At 47.2% G+C, this 18026-nt stretch overlaps 1 protein-coding gene and 1 pseudogene across 1 annotated transcript in view; one reads left to right on the top strand and one right to left on the bottom strand.

Annotated features, from left to right (window-relative positions):
* Positions 1-18026, top strand: part of F8 (coagulation factor VIII) — a 278437-nt gene that overhangs the window by 135062 nt on the left and 125349 nt on the right. Inside the window, exon 21 of the mRNA XM_077465186.1 lies at positions 5772-5857. Within this exon, the coding sequence (XP_077321312.1) occupies positions 5772-5857 (86 nt within the window). The remainder of the gene's footprint in view (positions 1-5771; positions 5858-18026) is intronic.
* LOC143989604 (U2 spliceosomal RNA) lies at positions 3893-3987 on the bottom strand (annotated as a pseudogene).

Raw genomic sequence — 18026 nt, forward strand, 5'->3', positions numbered from 1 at the left:
AGACTAGCTCATGGATGGAGTCAACCGTGAAGCGCCCACCCCTGACAAGAATGGCTACCCCCGCAGACTTACAATCGCCACCCCCGGACCAGTAGGAGGGACCAAGGGTCCACTGGGAGGTCAGATGGGTGTACCTCCTCAGAGGAGGAAGTGCGCACTCCTGTAGCATGTAGACATCACTCTGCTGAGTGGAAAGAAATGTCAGTGCTGTTTGCCTTCTAGATGTATCCTTGATACTCCTCACATTAATGGAAAAGATTGAGATCTCTGCCATAATGAAAAAGGGTATGAGGTCTAGTCAGCAAGGGACCGAACTTACCTCCCCGGAGGGGGGTCTTCCGTTGCTTCCCCTGCTTGTCCTGTGTTCTCGGACAGACTGAGCTCCTCCAGGACAGCCTCCATCGTCTTCTGGTTGATGTAGATGTGGTAGTTGAGGGGGAGGTCAGGCACAGTGTCGGCCATGATCTTCTCCTCTCCCCCCACATCCTCAGCCTCCTCCCCTGCTGACTCGAGGTCCTCCACTATTGGCTCTGGTCCATCGCTGTTGCGCTGGTCCCCATTGGGCCTTTTAGTGGAGGTAGCGGGTTCGTCTGCTGTTGGACTGCTAGGTTTCCGTTTCCGGCTACCTGAGGGTCCACTGGTGGGGATGGAACGGAGGGCGGGGAAGTCCTCCAGGGAGGACAGGCCCAGGGTGGGTGGGGGAGGGGTTGGGAGGGTCTCCTCCAGCACAGAGGTGGTGGGTGGGGGTGTGCTGGAGGCAGGGGTTGGGGCAGGGGCCTGGGCAGGGGAAGGGGTCTGGGCTGGGGTCTGGGCAGTGGCGGAGGTAGGGGTGGGCTTACCAGTGGTCTTCCGTGGTTCTTTTTCTTTTTCCGGCTGCTTCTTCCTGGTGCTGGTGGGTGGCTTGCTCTCGATTAGGGCTCCAGCGTAGGACCGGGACCGCTGAGGGCAGTGTTTAAACACATGTTGGGGCAGGGGCCTGGGCAGGGGAAGGGGTCTGGGCTGGGGCCTGGGCAGTGGCGGAGGTAGGGGTGGGCTTACCAGTGGTCTTCCGTGGTTCTTTTTCTTTTTCCGGCTGCTTCTTCCCGGTGCTGGCGGGTGGCTTGCTCTCGATTAGGGCTCCAGCGTAGGACCGGGACCGCTGAGGGCAGTGTTTAAACACATGCTCGGCCGCTCCGCAGAGGTTGCAGGCTTTGGACCTTGGACAATCCTTGGTCTCATGGCCTGTGACCCTACAGAACCTGCAAGCAAGCTCTTGCAATCCTTACCCATATGTCCGGTGTGGCTACACCTGTTGCAGGTGTAGGGTATCCCGGGGTAGTAAAGGATGCTTGCGGAGTTGCCCAGGGAGAAGCACGGCTGCAGGTGCTGGATGTCCCCCGAAGGGTCCTTCCTGAACTTGCAGAGTACGGACCACTTACCTATCCAGAAGCCATTTGCATCGAAGATTTGGATGGGGTCCTTCACCACGGTGCAGAACCTCTGGAGGCAAGTGGCTATATCCTTACCTGGGGTATGGGGGTTCCTCATGGCCACCGTGACCCACTTCTCGTCCCGTGTAATGGGGCAGTTCGCAGCGAACTTATGAAAGGGGGATTCAGGACCACTCGTCTTTACCATCTCCCAGTACCTTCTGCAGACCTGGAATGACACAAAAGTTATAAAAAAGGTACCTTTTGTGAAGGCCCGCACCGAAAGCGTTACCGCTTTGCTGAACCCCTGCTCCAGTATCATCTTCCGTCCACCTCCTTCAGCTGCAGCACGACTGTCTGCTTCATCCAAGGCACTAGGGTAGGGAGCCCGTCTGCAGGGGGGGAGGGCTTGGCTGGTCTCGGCTGGCTGGCGCTGGCCGGGGTAGAGGTGGAGGTTGAGGCAGCAACATTCTCGTGAACCTCGGTGGAAGTGGCTGGAGCGGGGTTCCTCTTGCTTTTGCTGGTCTTCTTATCACTCTTCAGCATCTTCAAGGAGGAGGATGTCGCCTCAGCTGTTTCTTAAGCGGCTTTCTTCTTGTTTCCTCGAAGTCTTCGCTCTGAAGCCTTTACAAAGGCTCTTGCATCTACTGCCCGGAGGTACAGTGCCTTGCGAAAGTATTCGGCCCCCTTGAACTTTTCAACCTTTTGCCACATTTCAGGCTTCAAACATAAAGATATAAAATTTAAATTTTTTGTGAAGAATCACCAACAAGTGGGACACAATTGTGAAGTGGAACGAAATCTATTGGATTTTTGAAACTTTTTTAACTAATAAAAAAATGAAAAGTGGGGCGTGCAAAATTATTCGTCCCCCTTGCGTTAATACTTTGTAGAGCCACCTTTTGCTGCGATTACAGCTGCAAGTCGCTTGGGGTATGTCTCTATCAGTTTTGCACATCGAGAGACTGAAATTCTTGCCCATTCTTCCTTGCAAAACAGCTCGAGCTCAGTGAGGTTGGATGGAGAGCGTTTGTGAACAGCAGTTTTCAGCTCTTTCCACAGATTCTCGATTGGATTCAGGTCTGGACTTTGACTTGGCCATTCTAACACCTGGATACGTTTATTTCTGAACCATTCCTTTGTAGATTTTGCTGTATGTTTGGGATCATTGTGTTGTTGGAAGATAAATCTCTGTCCCAGTTTCAGATCTTTTGCAGACTCCAACAGGTTTTCATCCAGAATGGTCCTGTATTTGGCTGCATCCATCTTCCCCTCAATTTTAACCATCTTCCCTGTCCCTGCTGAAGAAAAGCAGGCCCAAACCATGATGCTGCCACCACCATGTTTGACAGTGGGGATGGTGTGTTGAGGGTGATGAGCTGTGTCGCTTTTATGCCAAACATATCATTTTGCATTGTGGGCAAAAAGTTTGATTTTGGTTTCATCTGACCAGAGCACCTTCTTCCACATGTTTGGTGTGTCTCCCAGGTGGCTTGTGGCAAACTTTAGACGAGACTTTTTATGGATATCTTTGAGAAATGGCTTTCTTCTTGCCACTCTTCCATAAAGGCCAGATTTGTGCAGTGTACAACTGATTGTTGTCCTATGGACAGACTCTCCCACCTCAGCTGTAGTTCTCTGCAGTTCATCCAGAGTGATCATAGGCCTCTTGGCTGCATCTCTGATCAGTCTTCTCCTTGTCTGAGCTGAAAGTTTAGAGGGACGGCCAGGTCTTGGTAGATTTGCAGTGGTCTGATACTCCTTCCATTTCAAAATGATCGCTTGCACAGTGCTCCTTGGGATGTTTAAAGCTTGGGAAATCTTTTTGTATCCAAATCTGGCTTTAAACTTCTCCACAACAGTATTACGGACCTGCCTGGTGTGTTCCTTGGTCTTCATGATGCTCTCTGCGCTTTCAACAGAACCCTGAGACTATCACAGAGCAGGTGCATTTATACAGAGACTTGATTACACACAGATGGATTCTATTTATCACCATCAGTCATTTAGGACAACATTGGATCATTCAGAGATCCCCGCTGAACTTCTGGAGTGAGTTTGCTGCACTGAAAGTAAAGGGGCCGAATAATTTTGCACGCACCACTTTTCAGTTTTTTGTTTGCTAAAAAAGTTAAAATTATCCAATAGATTTCGTTCCACTTCACAATTGTGTCCCACTTGTTGGTGATTCTTCACAAAAAATTAAAATTTTCTTTAAATATACAAAATATTCAAACAAAATATCTTTGTTTGAAGCCTGAAATGTGGCAAAAGGTTGAAAAGTTCAAGGGGGCCGAATACTTTACTCAAGGCACTGTAGTAATGCGGAGAGGGGGGGTGGGAGGGAAGACCGCAATCTCGTTCCTTGTGGGGGCTAAGCCTCTAGCCCAATAGCAGCAAGTAGGTGAAGCTGAATTTAATCAACAATCCTACAAGGCCGAGCAGAGGGTACCCCACAAGGACCTAATGGCTTGGATAGATACAGGTGGTTCTCAACATCCTAGCTGTGAAGCAGAGACACCCCTAAAGGCTATAGTCGATACTACACTTGATCTTAGCCAAAAGGCCGAGAAGCGATCCCGCTTCCTCCAATCTGACTATCAGAGAGATATATTATCATAGCTGCATTGAATACAAGTCTAGCCGAAAATAGCTTGTAGAATCTTGAACTTTTTATTGGACAGAATCCAGACTTTTATACACATTTTACACAAGGGGTAGATAATGAGGTAGTGCTGCTCATGGATACTCCCCCCCTCCCCATAGCAACAACTTAAAATACAATTACACAATTAACATGTTAATTACCCTAGCGCATAAGGCAGCCTAGGTGACCAGACAGTCCGTCTCTGGATGTCAATGTAATCAGCTCTTTCAAGGATTGTGTATTCAGAATTAACAACCTAAGAGTAGTCTTAGAATATATTTTTTCACTCAACCTGTACCAGGAAGGCACAGGGTGACTTAGACATAAGAGTTGTATGGGGAGCTGAAACGTGGGTTTCCCAACCTTTCCAAGGGATTCTGGGTTCCATGTGCCCTCCCGTCACAAGCATGTTGGACATTTCCATTCTGAAAACAAAGCATGGGAATTAACTAGGTTCCCCCTTTGCGACTGTCCTGATGCAGCCACAAGAACATTTGTCAGGCTAGGTACTAGTGATGCACGAGAAGACCTGGCTCACAATCAACATTCCAGGTTATCCTAAAGGTGTTCGATAAGGTTGAGGTCAGGGCTGTGTGTATTTTGTTGTTACAATGAAAGTCATTGCAACAGCAAAGTTTTTATTTGCCATTAATGGGTTAACCATTCATTACAGATGTGAAGACTAGTGATCTGTGATTGGCTACAGCTAATCACATGGTACAGGGTGCTGTGATTTGCCCAGGTACACTGTGATAGCTGTAGGCAAATCATAGCATAGGCAGCACAGCTGTTATGAATTCATTCTTTCATTCATTCATAACAGCTTTGTAGACATTACGATCATATGATTCCACAGCAATCACATGAACACCAGACCTAGAGTATTTGGTTCCTCAATCTGCTATGTCTGGCTGTCGGAGGAGGGGTGCGCTCCTAAACTGAGTGCAGGCACATCATGTACAGGTGCATGATTGTGCCTGCATGTGCCAACCTGCCGCAGTATATGTACTGTGGCAGGTCAGCAAGTGCATATTCTCTGCAGATTGAACGTTATTCATTGAAAACAGCAGTGCAAATGGTAAAAATAGGGCATTGGGGCCACTAGATGAAGCTAAGGAGCAGACTTATTTCTTATGATACTCAGCTCCATCTAGAGACCATAATGTGGTATTGTCCCCAAACATTCACATTTTATTGTTTGTTTCCCATTATTGACATGTGATCTAAAGAGAATAGAGCTTGATACCATCCGTTATTGACCCATTGACAAAAGATGAATTTACATGCAGTTTTGATGTATGAACAGGTATGCAAAGTTTTTATTAATACGCCCTATAGACATTGTGTGCTGTACCATTGACAGTAACATTCACTTGGCATCCTGAACTCACTCATTTGAAGGGGGTTGTTGCGATGGACAGGTGTCCACAATCCTTTGGCCATATAGTATACTTTAGTAAAGCTGCCCACTCCATGCTCTCTCCACTCTTGGGTGTTCGAAATGAGGTGGCGAGGTAGACTTCATAGAGTACATTGCAGGCCAAAGATAGGGTGCCCCTAGCCAAAATAATGTTCTAAGATCATGGGCGTTTGGCTCAAGTTCCACAAAGGCTACTGGGACCACTGCTGGCACCCTTATACGCCATGGCCTAGATATTTTTTTGTTGTTCTGTTCTTATGTACTGTCATTATCCTTTTACCTTTTGTTAATAAAGGATCTTGGGTGCCATCCCTGGCCAGACTGGGAAACAGCGGGACTATAAACGCCTGGAGTGTAAACAGCCAGAATTCTTGGATTCAGGTGAGGGTTGATAAAAAAAAAAAATTGCCAATTTGCTTGCAAATAGCATTTGTTGGTTTGGTAAATATCAGAACACTAAAAGAGTCTATTTATAACAAATCGTGCCAGTCTAAATGGTATTTTAGGGCATGGCAGGCCAACTTTTATTGAACAAAATGGAAAATGCACATATGCATCAGTTGTCAACACAGGGGTTTCCACCATCAACATGAAAATTCAACTGAAAATGCAGAGCCATCTGGCTCTCTTGTCGGCAGCACCGCTGCTCTTCTTACCAGTTCCTCTAACTTTATTGTCCAGCTCCCCTAGTTCTTAGTCTTTAGTCACAAGTGCCTGATTCACAGCCCACTGCTGGCCTCTGGATAGGGGTTTTCCTTAACCTCCCGATAGGAGCCTACCTGACTCCTGGAATGAGACCTCCTTTTTTCCTGCCTGGTGGCTGGGGCTCCTCTGACCCCTGGGTGAGACCCTCTGTCTCCTGACTCCTGGCTGGGCTCCTCTTACCCCCCTGGGTAAGACCCTCTGTCTCCTGACTCCTGGCTGTGCTACTCTGACCCCTGGGTGAGACCTTCTGGTCTCCTGACTCCTGGCTGGGCTCCTCTGACCCCTGGGTAAGACCCTCTATCCTCTGACTCCTGGTGGGGCTCCATTTAGCCCTGAGTGAGAGCCTCTGTCTCCTGGCTTCTGTTCCTTTGACCCTTGAGATTAGACCTTCTGGTTCTTGGCCCCTTGCTGGGGCTTAGGGTTGCCACCTCATCCCTTTAAATCCGAAGACATATTAATTACACAGCTAATTTAATGCAGGTAGGGCCCTAAATGGATTTTCTTCCCACGTTAATCAGCCACAGAACCTGCGTAATTAATATAGTGCCTTGAAAAAGTATTCACACCCCCTGACATTTTCCACATTTTGTCATCTTACAACTAAAAATGTAAATATATTTTATTGGGATTTTATGTGATAAACCAAAAAAAAAGTGGTACATAATTGTGAAGTGGAAGGAAAATAATAAATGTTTTTCAAAATGTTTTACAAATACATATGTGAAAAGTGTGGTGTGCATTTGTATTCAGCCCCATTTACTCTGATACCCCTATCTAGTGGAACCAATTGCCTTCAGAATTCATCTAATTAATAAATAGAATCCACCTGTGTGTTAATTTAATCTCAGTATAAATTCAGATGTTCTGTGAATCTCTCAGTGGTTTGTTAGAGAACCTTAGTGAACAAACAGCATTATGAAGACAGGTCAAGGATAAAGTTGTGGAGAAGTTTAAAGCAGGGTTAGGTTATAAAAAAAATATCCTAAGCTTTGAACATCTCACGGAGCTCTGTTCAATTCATCATCGGAAAATGGAAAGAGTATGGCACAACTGCAAACCTACCAAGACACGGCCGTCCACCTAAACTGACAGGCCAGGCAAGAAGAGCATTCATCAGAGAAGCAGCCAAGAGGTCCATGGTGTGACAGACCTAGCCGGGACAGAGGCTGTTGGAGGGGACAGAATGCGAGCCTCTTGCCTTGCGATTATGGGCCCTCGCATTTGGAGGAACAGTGCTCTTTGTGAGCTGTATGCCTGGGGACCCCTGAGGTGGTGTTACTTGGATTCAGATCCATGTTCCCCCCCCCCAAGACACACAGACTCTGGATATGTATTTGCCATATTAGCAATGGACTGAATCACACTGTTGGGACACTGTCATGGTTATGCAATAGAGTTCGTCTGCTTACCTGTCTCCATGTGTTCATTTCTAGAGACCAGCCGACCCTCACCTGACTGCTTTTATAATCCATCCTCTGGCATGGCTCCACCCTAGCTCCTATCAGAGAACTCTATATTAACCTGTGCACTGCAGGCCAATCCTGCTGATCAACCTTTGTGTGTTAGCTTGCTGTTACCTGCTGTGTGCTCTGCTGTTATTCCGTTACCGACTTTGGCGTGTCCTTGACTATCCCTGTTTGCCTGTGATCCTGACCTTTTGGCGTGTCCCTGACTATTCTTGTCTGCTTGTGGCCCCGACCTTGGCTTTGTCCCTGACAATCCCTATCCTCCTGTTGCCTACTCTGGGTGTGAGCTGGGGGACCCTGGGGGTCGTGACCTGGAGCCAGTTGCAGCCAAGTCCATCCTCACCACTCGAGGCTCTGGTGAACACCTGCTGGCTCTTAGACTCCGCGCCCCAGGGAATCTTACACTCTAACCCCGGTGGGATCCATCTTGGTGTTCTGGCAGTCCTGCCTTCCTATCACCTTGACCCCCATCCGCAGCAGTCAGCCGTAGGGTCCACAACCTTGCGGTGCACTTCTAATACCTACGGGGTGCATCTGCCACCTGGCCTCAAGGTGACCTGACAGACACAAACTGTTAGATGCTAATGTCATCAACTCCAGCCACCTGTCTGTTGTGTAAATTAGTCTAGTCTGGCTTGTAGGAGTATTCACACATTGTTGTTTGTGCTAATTAACCCTGTGTTTGTTTATGGTAATGTGTATTGAATAGTCAATCAGTGAGCTAGGAGACAAAGTCTTAACCTGAAAAGTCCTATCTCTCAGACAACTAATCTGGGTCAATGATTAGATAATTAGCTCATGCTAATTAGGTTAGGTTTTAGTTTTCTACTGTATTATAAATACTTGTCATTTTGGTTCTAATAAATTAGTCCATATTGAGCAGCTAAGCAAGTGTCATCTTGTTTTGTGCTTGTGAGCAGTTGGAATATCTGATATCTATATCCAGACTTAGGAAGCGGTATACTGATGGAAGCACTAAATCGGAGTGTGGGATCGGTTCTGTCACACATGGTAACTCTGGAATAGCTGTGGAAATCCACAGCTCAGGTGGGAGAATCTGTCCACAGGACAACTATTAGTTGTGCACTCCACAAATCTGGCCTTCTATCGAAGAGTGCCAAGAAGAAAGCCATTGTTGAAACAAACCCATAAGAATTTTTGGTTGCAGTTTGTGAGAAGCCATGTGGGGGACACAGCAAATATGTGGAAGAAGGTGCTCTGGTCAGGTGAGACCAAAATTAAACTTTTTGGCCTAAAAGCAAAGCGCTACGTGTGGCGGAAAACTAACACTCACCCTGAACCCACTATTCCAACTGTGAGACATGGTGTTGTCAACATCATGTTATGGGATACTTTCCTTCAGCAAGGACAGGAAATCTTGTCAGAGTTGATGGGAAGATGGATGGAGCCAAATATAGGGCAATCTTAGAAGAAAACCTGTTATGCCCCATGCACACGATCGGAAATTCCGCCAGTAAAAGACCGACGAGAGCTTTTGCTTGGAAAATGCGACCATTTGTATGCTCCATCGGCCGAATTTCCGCCAGCTAAAGACTGAGAGCATGTTCTCAATTTTTCGGTTTGAAAAAGTTCCTATTGGAAATTCCAATCGTCTGTAGCAATTCCAACACGCAAAATTCCTACGCATGCTCGGAAGCATTGAACTTAATTTTCTTAGCTCATGGTAGTGTTGTACATCACTGCTTTCTTGATGGTCGAAAGTTCAGACAACTTTTGTGTGACCATGTGTATGCCAGCCAAGCTTGAGCGGAATTCCATCGGAAAAACCATCCAAGATTTTTCTGATGGAAAATCCGCTCCTGTGTACGTGGCATTAAAGTCTGTGGGAAGGAGGCTCCATGAAGCAAGAACAAGCAACCAGGGATGAGATGGCGTAGCTCCTTCCAGCGTGAGGTAGGCGGGTGCGGAGGGAGGCTTCCCGACATCCAAGCCTCCAGGAATCCCCGAGTGAGAGCACGCCTCATGATGAGCTGCGGGAAGCGCAGTGAGCGTGTCCGACGCTTACACTGAGGCACCCGGAAGGACCCATCAGCAGTGTATCCTGGGACGCAAAACTCCCCCGAGCGGAAGCCATAGGAAGCCGACGAGAGTCTACCTGGATCCGCTGCTGGGAGAGGGGGGCCCAGAGGGGATTGGCGCGGTCTGGGCGGCTGGAGCGGTCCGGCGGTTGGAGGCAGGAGCAGTGGAAGGGAGAAGGACTGGGGAACCAGACTCTCCGGGAATAGAATGAGTCAATGAGGATGAGATCAAGCTCTCCAGCTCAGTGGGTATATCTCGGGCTGCTATCTCATCCTTGATGGAATCCGAGAGACCATGAGAAAAAGCAGCCACGAGGGCCTCATTGTTCCAAGCAACCTCTGCTGCCAGAGTACGGAATTCAATGGCATAGTCGGCAACAGTTCTTGTACTCTGTTTGATGGACATGAGGCACTTGGCAACAGAAGCGGAGCGTGCGGGAACGTCAAAAACCCTTTTAAAGGATGCCACAAACTGAGGGTAACTCAAGACAACAAGTTTTTGCGTCTCCCATAGAGGGTTGGCCCAGGCTAAGGCTCTCTCAGAAAGCAAAGATATCACGAAACCTACTTTGCTTCTGTCCGTGGGAAACGCCTGGGGCAGCATTTCAAAGTATATCTCAACCTGATTGAGAAACCCTCTGCATTGAACTGGATCACCCCCAAATCACTGGGGAAGCGGAGCAGAACCAGACATACCTCTTATAGAGGTAATACTCAAGGCGGGTGCCTGCACAGAGATTGGTGCAGCAGCAGGGATGGCCTGCGACTCAGGTTGTACCGGAGCAGCCACAGTGGGGGATTCCAGGTGAGCCGTGTGATTCAGGAGCATTTGTACGCCAAGGCAAACTGATCCATGTGGTGATCTTGCTCATCCAATCTGGAAAAAATATTACCAACAAGTGGATTGACTGTATCTTCTGAATTCATGGCCTTCGCGTACTGTCAAATTGAAATTTGTCCAAATTGGTTGAAGGACAAAAAGTCAGGCCCAGTTTGAGTACATAGATCTGCTCCTTCGTAAGTGATACGGAGGAGAGATTTATCACATCTAGGCCTGAGACTCCTTGGGTGGCAGAGACGGAGTTAGATTCGATTTTGGATCTGGAGTGTTCACCAAAGAAATCGGTGCAATACGTGGATCAATAGACTGAGAACTCAATGGAAACATGGTAGAAAAGGTGGGTTCCCTTACCCTACGTACTGAAGATGAGGAAAGTGGAGGAAGACAAGGTGCCAAAGTGCCTGGTGCACGAAATGAAGAAACATGTGAAGTGGCCACAGTAGAGAGTGATCTAGTGACATTGGGTGTGGAAGCGTGAACCGTATTAGATTTAGAACGAACCACAGGAGGACCGTTGTGTGGGTCCAAAAGTGCGATAAAGTGAATCGGTGGAGGTGCCCGTGTGGTCCCCTTTCCTTTTATAGTAGGGAGAAGGAATGAAGGGGAAGGTAAAATCAGGTAAAAATGTCCCACCCGTATCTAGTCCAGGAGGGATCCAGAGATACATGGCAAGCAACATCACCAACACCAGTACGATAGAGGAGGGGCAAGAAAGTCCTAGACAAGGAGTAGGACGGAGGTCAGGTTTGAGTAGACAGAAGATAGTGGAGGAAGGTAAAGGGGGGAAAGCAAACGGTTTAAAAACGGGGGGGAGTAAAGAGATAAGCCCCACACCACAAAGCACAGCTAAAGGTCAACAGGATAGGGAGGCTGGGAGAGTAACAGGAGAATCTGTGTGCGAGGAAGGGATTTTGCGACCGGCTCCCCCAGAAGAATCCTCTCCTATAAAGGAGATGCTGGGGGAAATGTTTGCAAAAATGGAGGCGGCACTAAAGATAGAAATAGCAGGAGTTCGCGCAGATATTGGATGGGTATTGGAGAGGGTGGAGGAGATCGAGGAAAGAATGGATAGCCAGGAGCTAAGGATGGATGAGATAACAGAACAAGTGCAGAGTCTCCAGAGAGCAAATAGGTCCCTCCTTTACAAATTAGAAGATCAGGAGAATAGGAGTAGGAGGAAGAACGTTTGCATTAAAGGTCTCCCGGAAAAGTATGGTAGCGCAGAGTTGGGCAAAATAGTGCAGCAGGTCTTCAACCCGATATTACAAAGGGAGCCCACTGAAATCCTAAAGGTAGATAGAGTCCATAGGACTGCAGCTCGCGGGGTAGCAAGGGGGGACACCCCACGAGATGTGATAGTAAGGTTTCACTATGCAGAAGAGAAAGGGCAAATAATGGAGAAATTAAGGGCACTGACGGAGATCCCCTTTGAGGGCGCAGAGCTGCGGGTCTTTTCAGACTTAGCCCCTGAAACACTGAGGAGAAGGAGACTACTAAACCCCTTAACGGAATGTATAAATGCCTCGGGAGTCCCCTACCAGTGGGGTTTCCCAGCGTGCTTGAGGGGGAGAAGAGATGGTCGATCCGCGGTTCTGCGCTTCCCTGAAGATTTGAGAGGGTTCTGTAAGTGCCTGGAGATAACTCCCCCCCCCCCCCCCCCCGCTGCCAGGCTGGCAGGAAGAAATTGAAGTAAGGCCCCCCCAAAGGAAGTTAAGATGGCAGAGAGGGAGAAGTGTAGAGATAAACGAAAGGGAAAGAGTAAATAGAAACAGGGAGCAGTTAAGATGAGGTGTAGATGGGTCCGGGGAAACAGGGGGTGGGGAGGGGGGGAAGGGAGGAGGGTGCCGCCGCCTGCAAGTCGCCCCAGGTGTGAACCCCCGGGGTAAATATGGAGAGTAGACATTATCAAAGAGATAAAAGTCCGGCCCATATATCCCCCCAAAAAAAAATGGGGGAGAGACCCCGACCAACTGCTGCAGATGCAGAGTTGGAAAGAAGGGGGGAGGGAGCAATTTGGGTGTTTTTTTTGGGGGATTGTTATGGTTTTTCCCGTCCTCTCTGTCCCCAAGAAAAAGTTCCCTCTGGGTCAGCGTTCGCCGACTGGCAGACTAACAAAATAGTAGTAAATGGTAGTCATTAATGTGATAACATATAATGTGAGAGGCTTAAATACTAAGGAAAAAAGGTATAAAATTAATAAAGAACTCCAATTTATGGGGGGAAATGTAATCTGCCTTCAAGAAACATACATCACTAATAACTCAGGGATCAAATTGACATCATCTCAATTCCCAGTTTGGTTCTATGGGGATACACCTTCAGCTCACTCAAGAGGAGTAGCTATCGGCTTTGATAGATCATTAAGGTTTGAAATCGATGAACGTTTGGCTGACCCAGAGGGGAGATATCTATTTTTAAAGGGTAAACTGGGGGAGATGCAATGTACTATTGTAAATGTGTACGCGCCAAATAGAAATCCAGACAAATTCTTAATGAGAGTGCTAAGTAAATTGGAAGAGTTTAGAGCAGGTACAGTGATTCTAGCAGGAGATTTGAACTGGTGTCTAGACCCCAAGATGGATACCTCAGGGGGTGGTACACGTGTAGCGGAACATAGATATAGAAGAGTAAATAAAGCTTTGACCAGTGCCCAGTTACATGATTCATGGAGGATCAGCCACCAGAGAGAACGGGACTACACTCACTTCTCCTCAGCTCATAAAACCTTTACTAGATTGGATTATATATTTATTGGACAACAATTAGTGGCCAACTTGAAAAAATCAGAAATTAAACCCATCACTTTGTCCGACCACGCTCCTATAAAAACTAAATTCGAAATACAGGGCCATATGGGGACAGGAAGAGCCTGGAAACTGAATGATTCTCTCATTCAAGAACAGGACGTAAGCACAAAAATTTTACAGGAATTGAGGCATTTTTACGAGGTCAATGACACAGGGGAATGCTCAAAGGCTACTATCTGGGAGACACACAATGTTGTCATTAGAGGGATCCTGATAGGGATTGGAACAGGGAAAAAGAAAGAAAGGGAGAAAGAGAAGGTTCAATTATACACTAAGATTGAGGAATTAGAGCAAATGACCAGACCTAGAGGGCTTCAGGAGACACAGAAATTGCAAGAAAAAAAAAGGGAGTTAGAAGAGTTCCTAGAGCAAGAGAGGAGAACAGCTTTTTATAAAATAAATAAGGAAAGACATCTGTGGGGGAATAAGTCAAGTAAGTGGTTGGCAAGAAGAGTAAAGGAACAGAAAAACAGGACCTATATACCAAAGATTAGGGATAAAAGGGGGAGATGAAGTTTGCAACCCCCGACATCGCAGAGAACTTCCACGTGTATTATAGCGCCTTATACAATATAGGTGCAAGAAGGGAGGACAGGGGGAAAAGGAAAGGAGCCATTTGGGAATATCTTGAGAAGCTCGACTTCCCAAAAGGTACGTGTGATGAGATGAATGAATTGGAGATCCCTATTTCAGTTAGGGAAGTAGAGAGAGTAATTAAAGATATAGCCCTGGGGGGAAGTCCAGGACCAGATGGCTACTCCATCTTATATTATAAAAAATTTTGAAGTTTTTTAGCACCAAAGCTCTGTGAATATTTCAATGAGGTGGGGGATGGGGGGGACTTTCGAGAAGAGGCCCTTCTCGCCCACATCGCATTGATCCTGAAGGAGGGCAAGGATTCGGCAGCCCTGGAGAGTTACAGGCCGATATCATTATTGAATACGGACGTGAAGATCTACGCGAAAATACTGGCCGAGCGACTGAAAACACTCCTCCCTGATTGGGTCCAAACCGATCAGGTGGGATTTGTTCGGGGACGGGAGGGGAGGTACAATTCTTTGAAGTCAATCATTCTGATACAAGAAGCAATTAGAAGGAAGACTCCTACTCTGCTCTTATCTGTAGATGCTGAGAAGGCTTTTGATAGAGTAGACTGGGAGTTTATAAATGAGACCTTAAAATATATGGGACTGGGTGAGAGAATGATGAGATGGGTAAAGGCATTGTATACCAGGCCGACAGCCAGGATTAGAGTGAACGGATCCCTGTCTCGCCCCCTTGAATTGTTCAACGGGACGAGACAGGGATGCCCCCTATCCCCGATTCTATTTGTGATTACCTTGGAGCCGCTGTTAGCAGTGATTCGAGGGAATCAGGATTTACGGGGAATCGGGGTGGGTGGTAGAGAATATAAGGTATCTGCATTTGCCGACAATTTGTTGCTATATATTACAAACCCTAGAACATCAATCCCATCGGCACTTAAAGAATTGGAACAATATGGACGACTCTCAAATTTTAAAATCAACCTGTCTAAGACAGAAATATTAAACTTGAACTTGCCCCAACCAGAGCAGAGAGATCTCTCCGCCAGCCTACCTTTTAAGTGGTGTAGAGGGGAATTGAGCTACTTAGGGATAAAATTAACGGCACAAAGGGCTAATTTATACGAAGCTAACTATATGCCCCTGCTAAATAAAATTAAAATGCAAATGAAAAGTATGAAGTACAAAGCAGTATCTTGGATGGGTAGAATAAACGTAATAAAAATGTTTATATTACCTATGGTACTCTACACATTTCAAATGATTCCCATTTCACTCCCGGGGAGCTTTTTCAGAAAATTAGAATCTCTGGTCCTGTCATTTATGTGGTCCCCAAAGAAAACGCGCATTGCGTATAAGGTCCTAGTAAAGGAAAAGGAAAGAGGAGGAGTAGCAATGCCAGATTTTAAAAAATACTATGAAGCAATAGTGATATCTAGGGTAGCAGAGTGGCTGCATAATTTGAAGGAGAAGAGTTGGGCGGAGTTGGAAACTAGACTAAGTGGGACGGAATTAGCAAAAATGATTTGGATACCATCTCATTCGCAGAACCTAGGAGTAAGCACTAGCATAATAACAAGACATACACTTAAAATATGGGATAAAATAAACAAGACACATAATTGGACATGTAATTCCCCATTAATGTCACTATTAGATACAAAATACTTTTTGCCAGGGAAGGAGGAGCGGCTTTATTATAGCAGATGGGCAAAGAGAGAGGAAATAACACTAGGAGAGGTGATTAAAGGGGATAGGATATTCACGTATAGGGAAATCACTCAAGAGTGGAGGCACAGACCATTAGATAGATGAAGGTATCTAAAGGGTTGTATTGTATTTTGTAAGAAGAGGGAAGCGAGGAAACTGTGTGATAAATTGTATTATCGTTTCCCTTTATTAATTTTACAAATGTATATGTATAAATTGTTAAAAAGAAAAATAAAGAATATATTTAAAAAAAAAAAAAAAGTCTGCAAAAGATTTGAGACTGGGGTGGAGGTTCACCTTCCAGCAGGACAACGACCCTAAACATACAGCCAGAGCTACAATGGAATGGTTTAGATCATGGGTCTTCAAACTACGACCCTCCAGTTGTTCAGGAACTACAATTCCCATCATGACTAGTCATGTCTGTGAATGTCAGAGTTTTACAATGCCTCATGGGATGTGTAGTTTCACAACAGCTGGAGGGACGTAGTTTGAGGATCCCTGGTTTAGATCAAAGCATATTCATCTGTTAGAATGGTCCAGTCAAAGTCCAGACCTAAATCACATTAAGAATCTGTGGCAGAAAATTTCTGTTCAGACACTCTCCATCCAATCTGACAGAGCTTGAGCTATTTTGCAAAGAAGAATTGGCAAAAATGTCCCTCTCTAGATGTGCAAAGCTGGTAGAGACATCCCCAAAAAGACTTGCAGCTGTAATTGCAGTGAACGGGGGTTCTACACAGTATTGGCTCAGGGGGGCTGAATACAAATGCACCCCCACACTTTTCACATATTTATTTGTAAAAATGTTTGAAAACCATTTATCATTTTCCTTCCACTTCACAATTATGTGACATTTTGTGTTGGTCTATCACATAAAATCCCAATAAAATACAATTACGTTATTGGTTGTAACATGACAAAATGTGGAAAATTTCAAGGGGTATGAATACTTTTTCAAGGCCCTGTATGTGTTCAGTTTTAAAGGGATGAGGTGGCAACCCAACTGGGGCTCCTCTAATCCCTGGGTGAGACCTTCTGTCCAGGGCCGGACTGGCCTACCGGCATACCAGGCGATTTCCCGGCAGGCCGCCTGCCCTGGGGCCACTTTTAGTTGCGGCTGCATTGTTGCTCTCTACTGCGAATCACAGCGCTGGCTGGCTCTGTGTTCGGCAGCTGCTCTGTAACACGGCTCCGCCCCCCTCCCCCAGACCAGCTCGTGTGATAGTAGATAGAATCAACGTTCCCTCTATCACACGAGCTGGTCTGGGGGGGGCGGGCCATGTTACAGAGCAGCCGCCGAACACAGAGCCAGCCAGCACTGTGTTCAAGAGGAGGAGATGCCGCCTGTACAGCCCGCCGTGTGTGCCTGGATAGGAGGATCAGCAGGGGGGCTGCATATACAAGAAATGAGCCTTCTATATTCCTGCATGCAGTCGCTGAATGCTTGCAGGAGGGAGAGGAGGAGAATCAAGTATTCAGCTGCTGCATGGAGGAATATAGAAGGCTCATTTCCTCTATATGCAGCCCCCTTACTGATCCTCCTATCCAACTTCTTTTACTGCCTCCCCCCAGTTCACCTCGTTCTCCCTGCCCCCCAGTGCTTTCCTCCCCATCACACTCTCCAGCCCCCCCCCCCCCACAGTTCTCTCCACCCCTGTTCTTTCTGCCCCCCCAACCTCCTCTCCAGTTCTCCCCATCCTTCTCTAGCCACCATCCCAGTGCTATCCACTCCCCCCAGTGCTCTTCACCCCCCGTGCTCTTCACCCTCCCAGTGCTCTTCACCCCTGCCCCCCAGTGCTCTTCTCCCCCCTGTTCTCCCCCCCACAGTTCTCTCCACCCCTGTTCTTTCTGCCCCCCAACCTGCTCTCCAGTTCTCCCCATCCTTCTCTAGCCACCACCCCAGTGCTCCCCCCCAGTGCTCTTCACCCCCACCCCCCAGTGCTCTCTCCCCCCTGTTCTCCCCCCAGTGCTCTCCACCCCAGTGCTCTCCACTCCCCCCAGTGCTCTCCCCCCCAGTGCTCTCCATTCCCCCCAGTGCTCCCCCCCCCAAGTGCTCTCCACTCCCCCCAGTGCTCTCCTCCCCCTGTTCTCCCCTCCCCGGTGCTCACCATCAGGAAATGCTACATATAACATTAAAAAAATATACTATACTGTCATAGAAGCTTTAAAGGGGGGTCCTCAGGGGAGGAGCATGCAGCCTGGACTTGGGCTTCAACGTGGTTCTCCAGCCAAGACTTCCAGGCCCAGATGGGCTAGAAGACATCAGAAAAGGGTGCATATAAAATAAAAAAGGATACCATAATGTCATAGAGGCCTTAACGGGGGGAATTCCTCAGGGGAGGGACATGAAGCCTGGGGTTGGGCTTTATAGTGGATCTCTAGCCAAGACTTCCCGGCCCGATGGGCTAGAAAACATCAGGAAAAGGTACATCTA

Source organism: Lithobates pipiens, unplaced genomic scaffold (genome assembly GCF_037356315.1).
Source record: "Lithobates pipiens isolate NorthernLeopardFrog02 unplaced genomic scaffold, aLitPip1_a1.2 Scaffold_1, whole genome shotgun sequence".
NCBI lineage: Eukaryota > Metazoa > Chordata > Amphibia > Anura > Ranidae > Lithobates > Lithobates pipiens.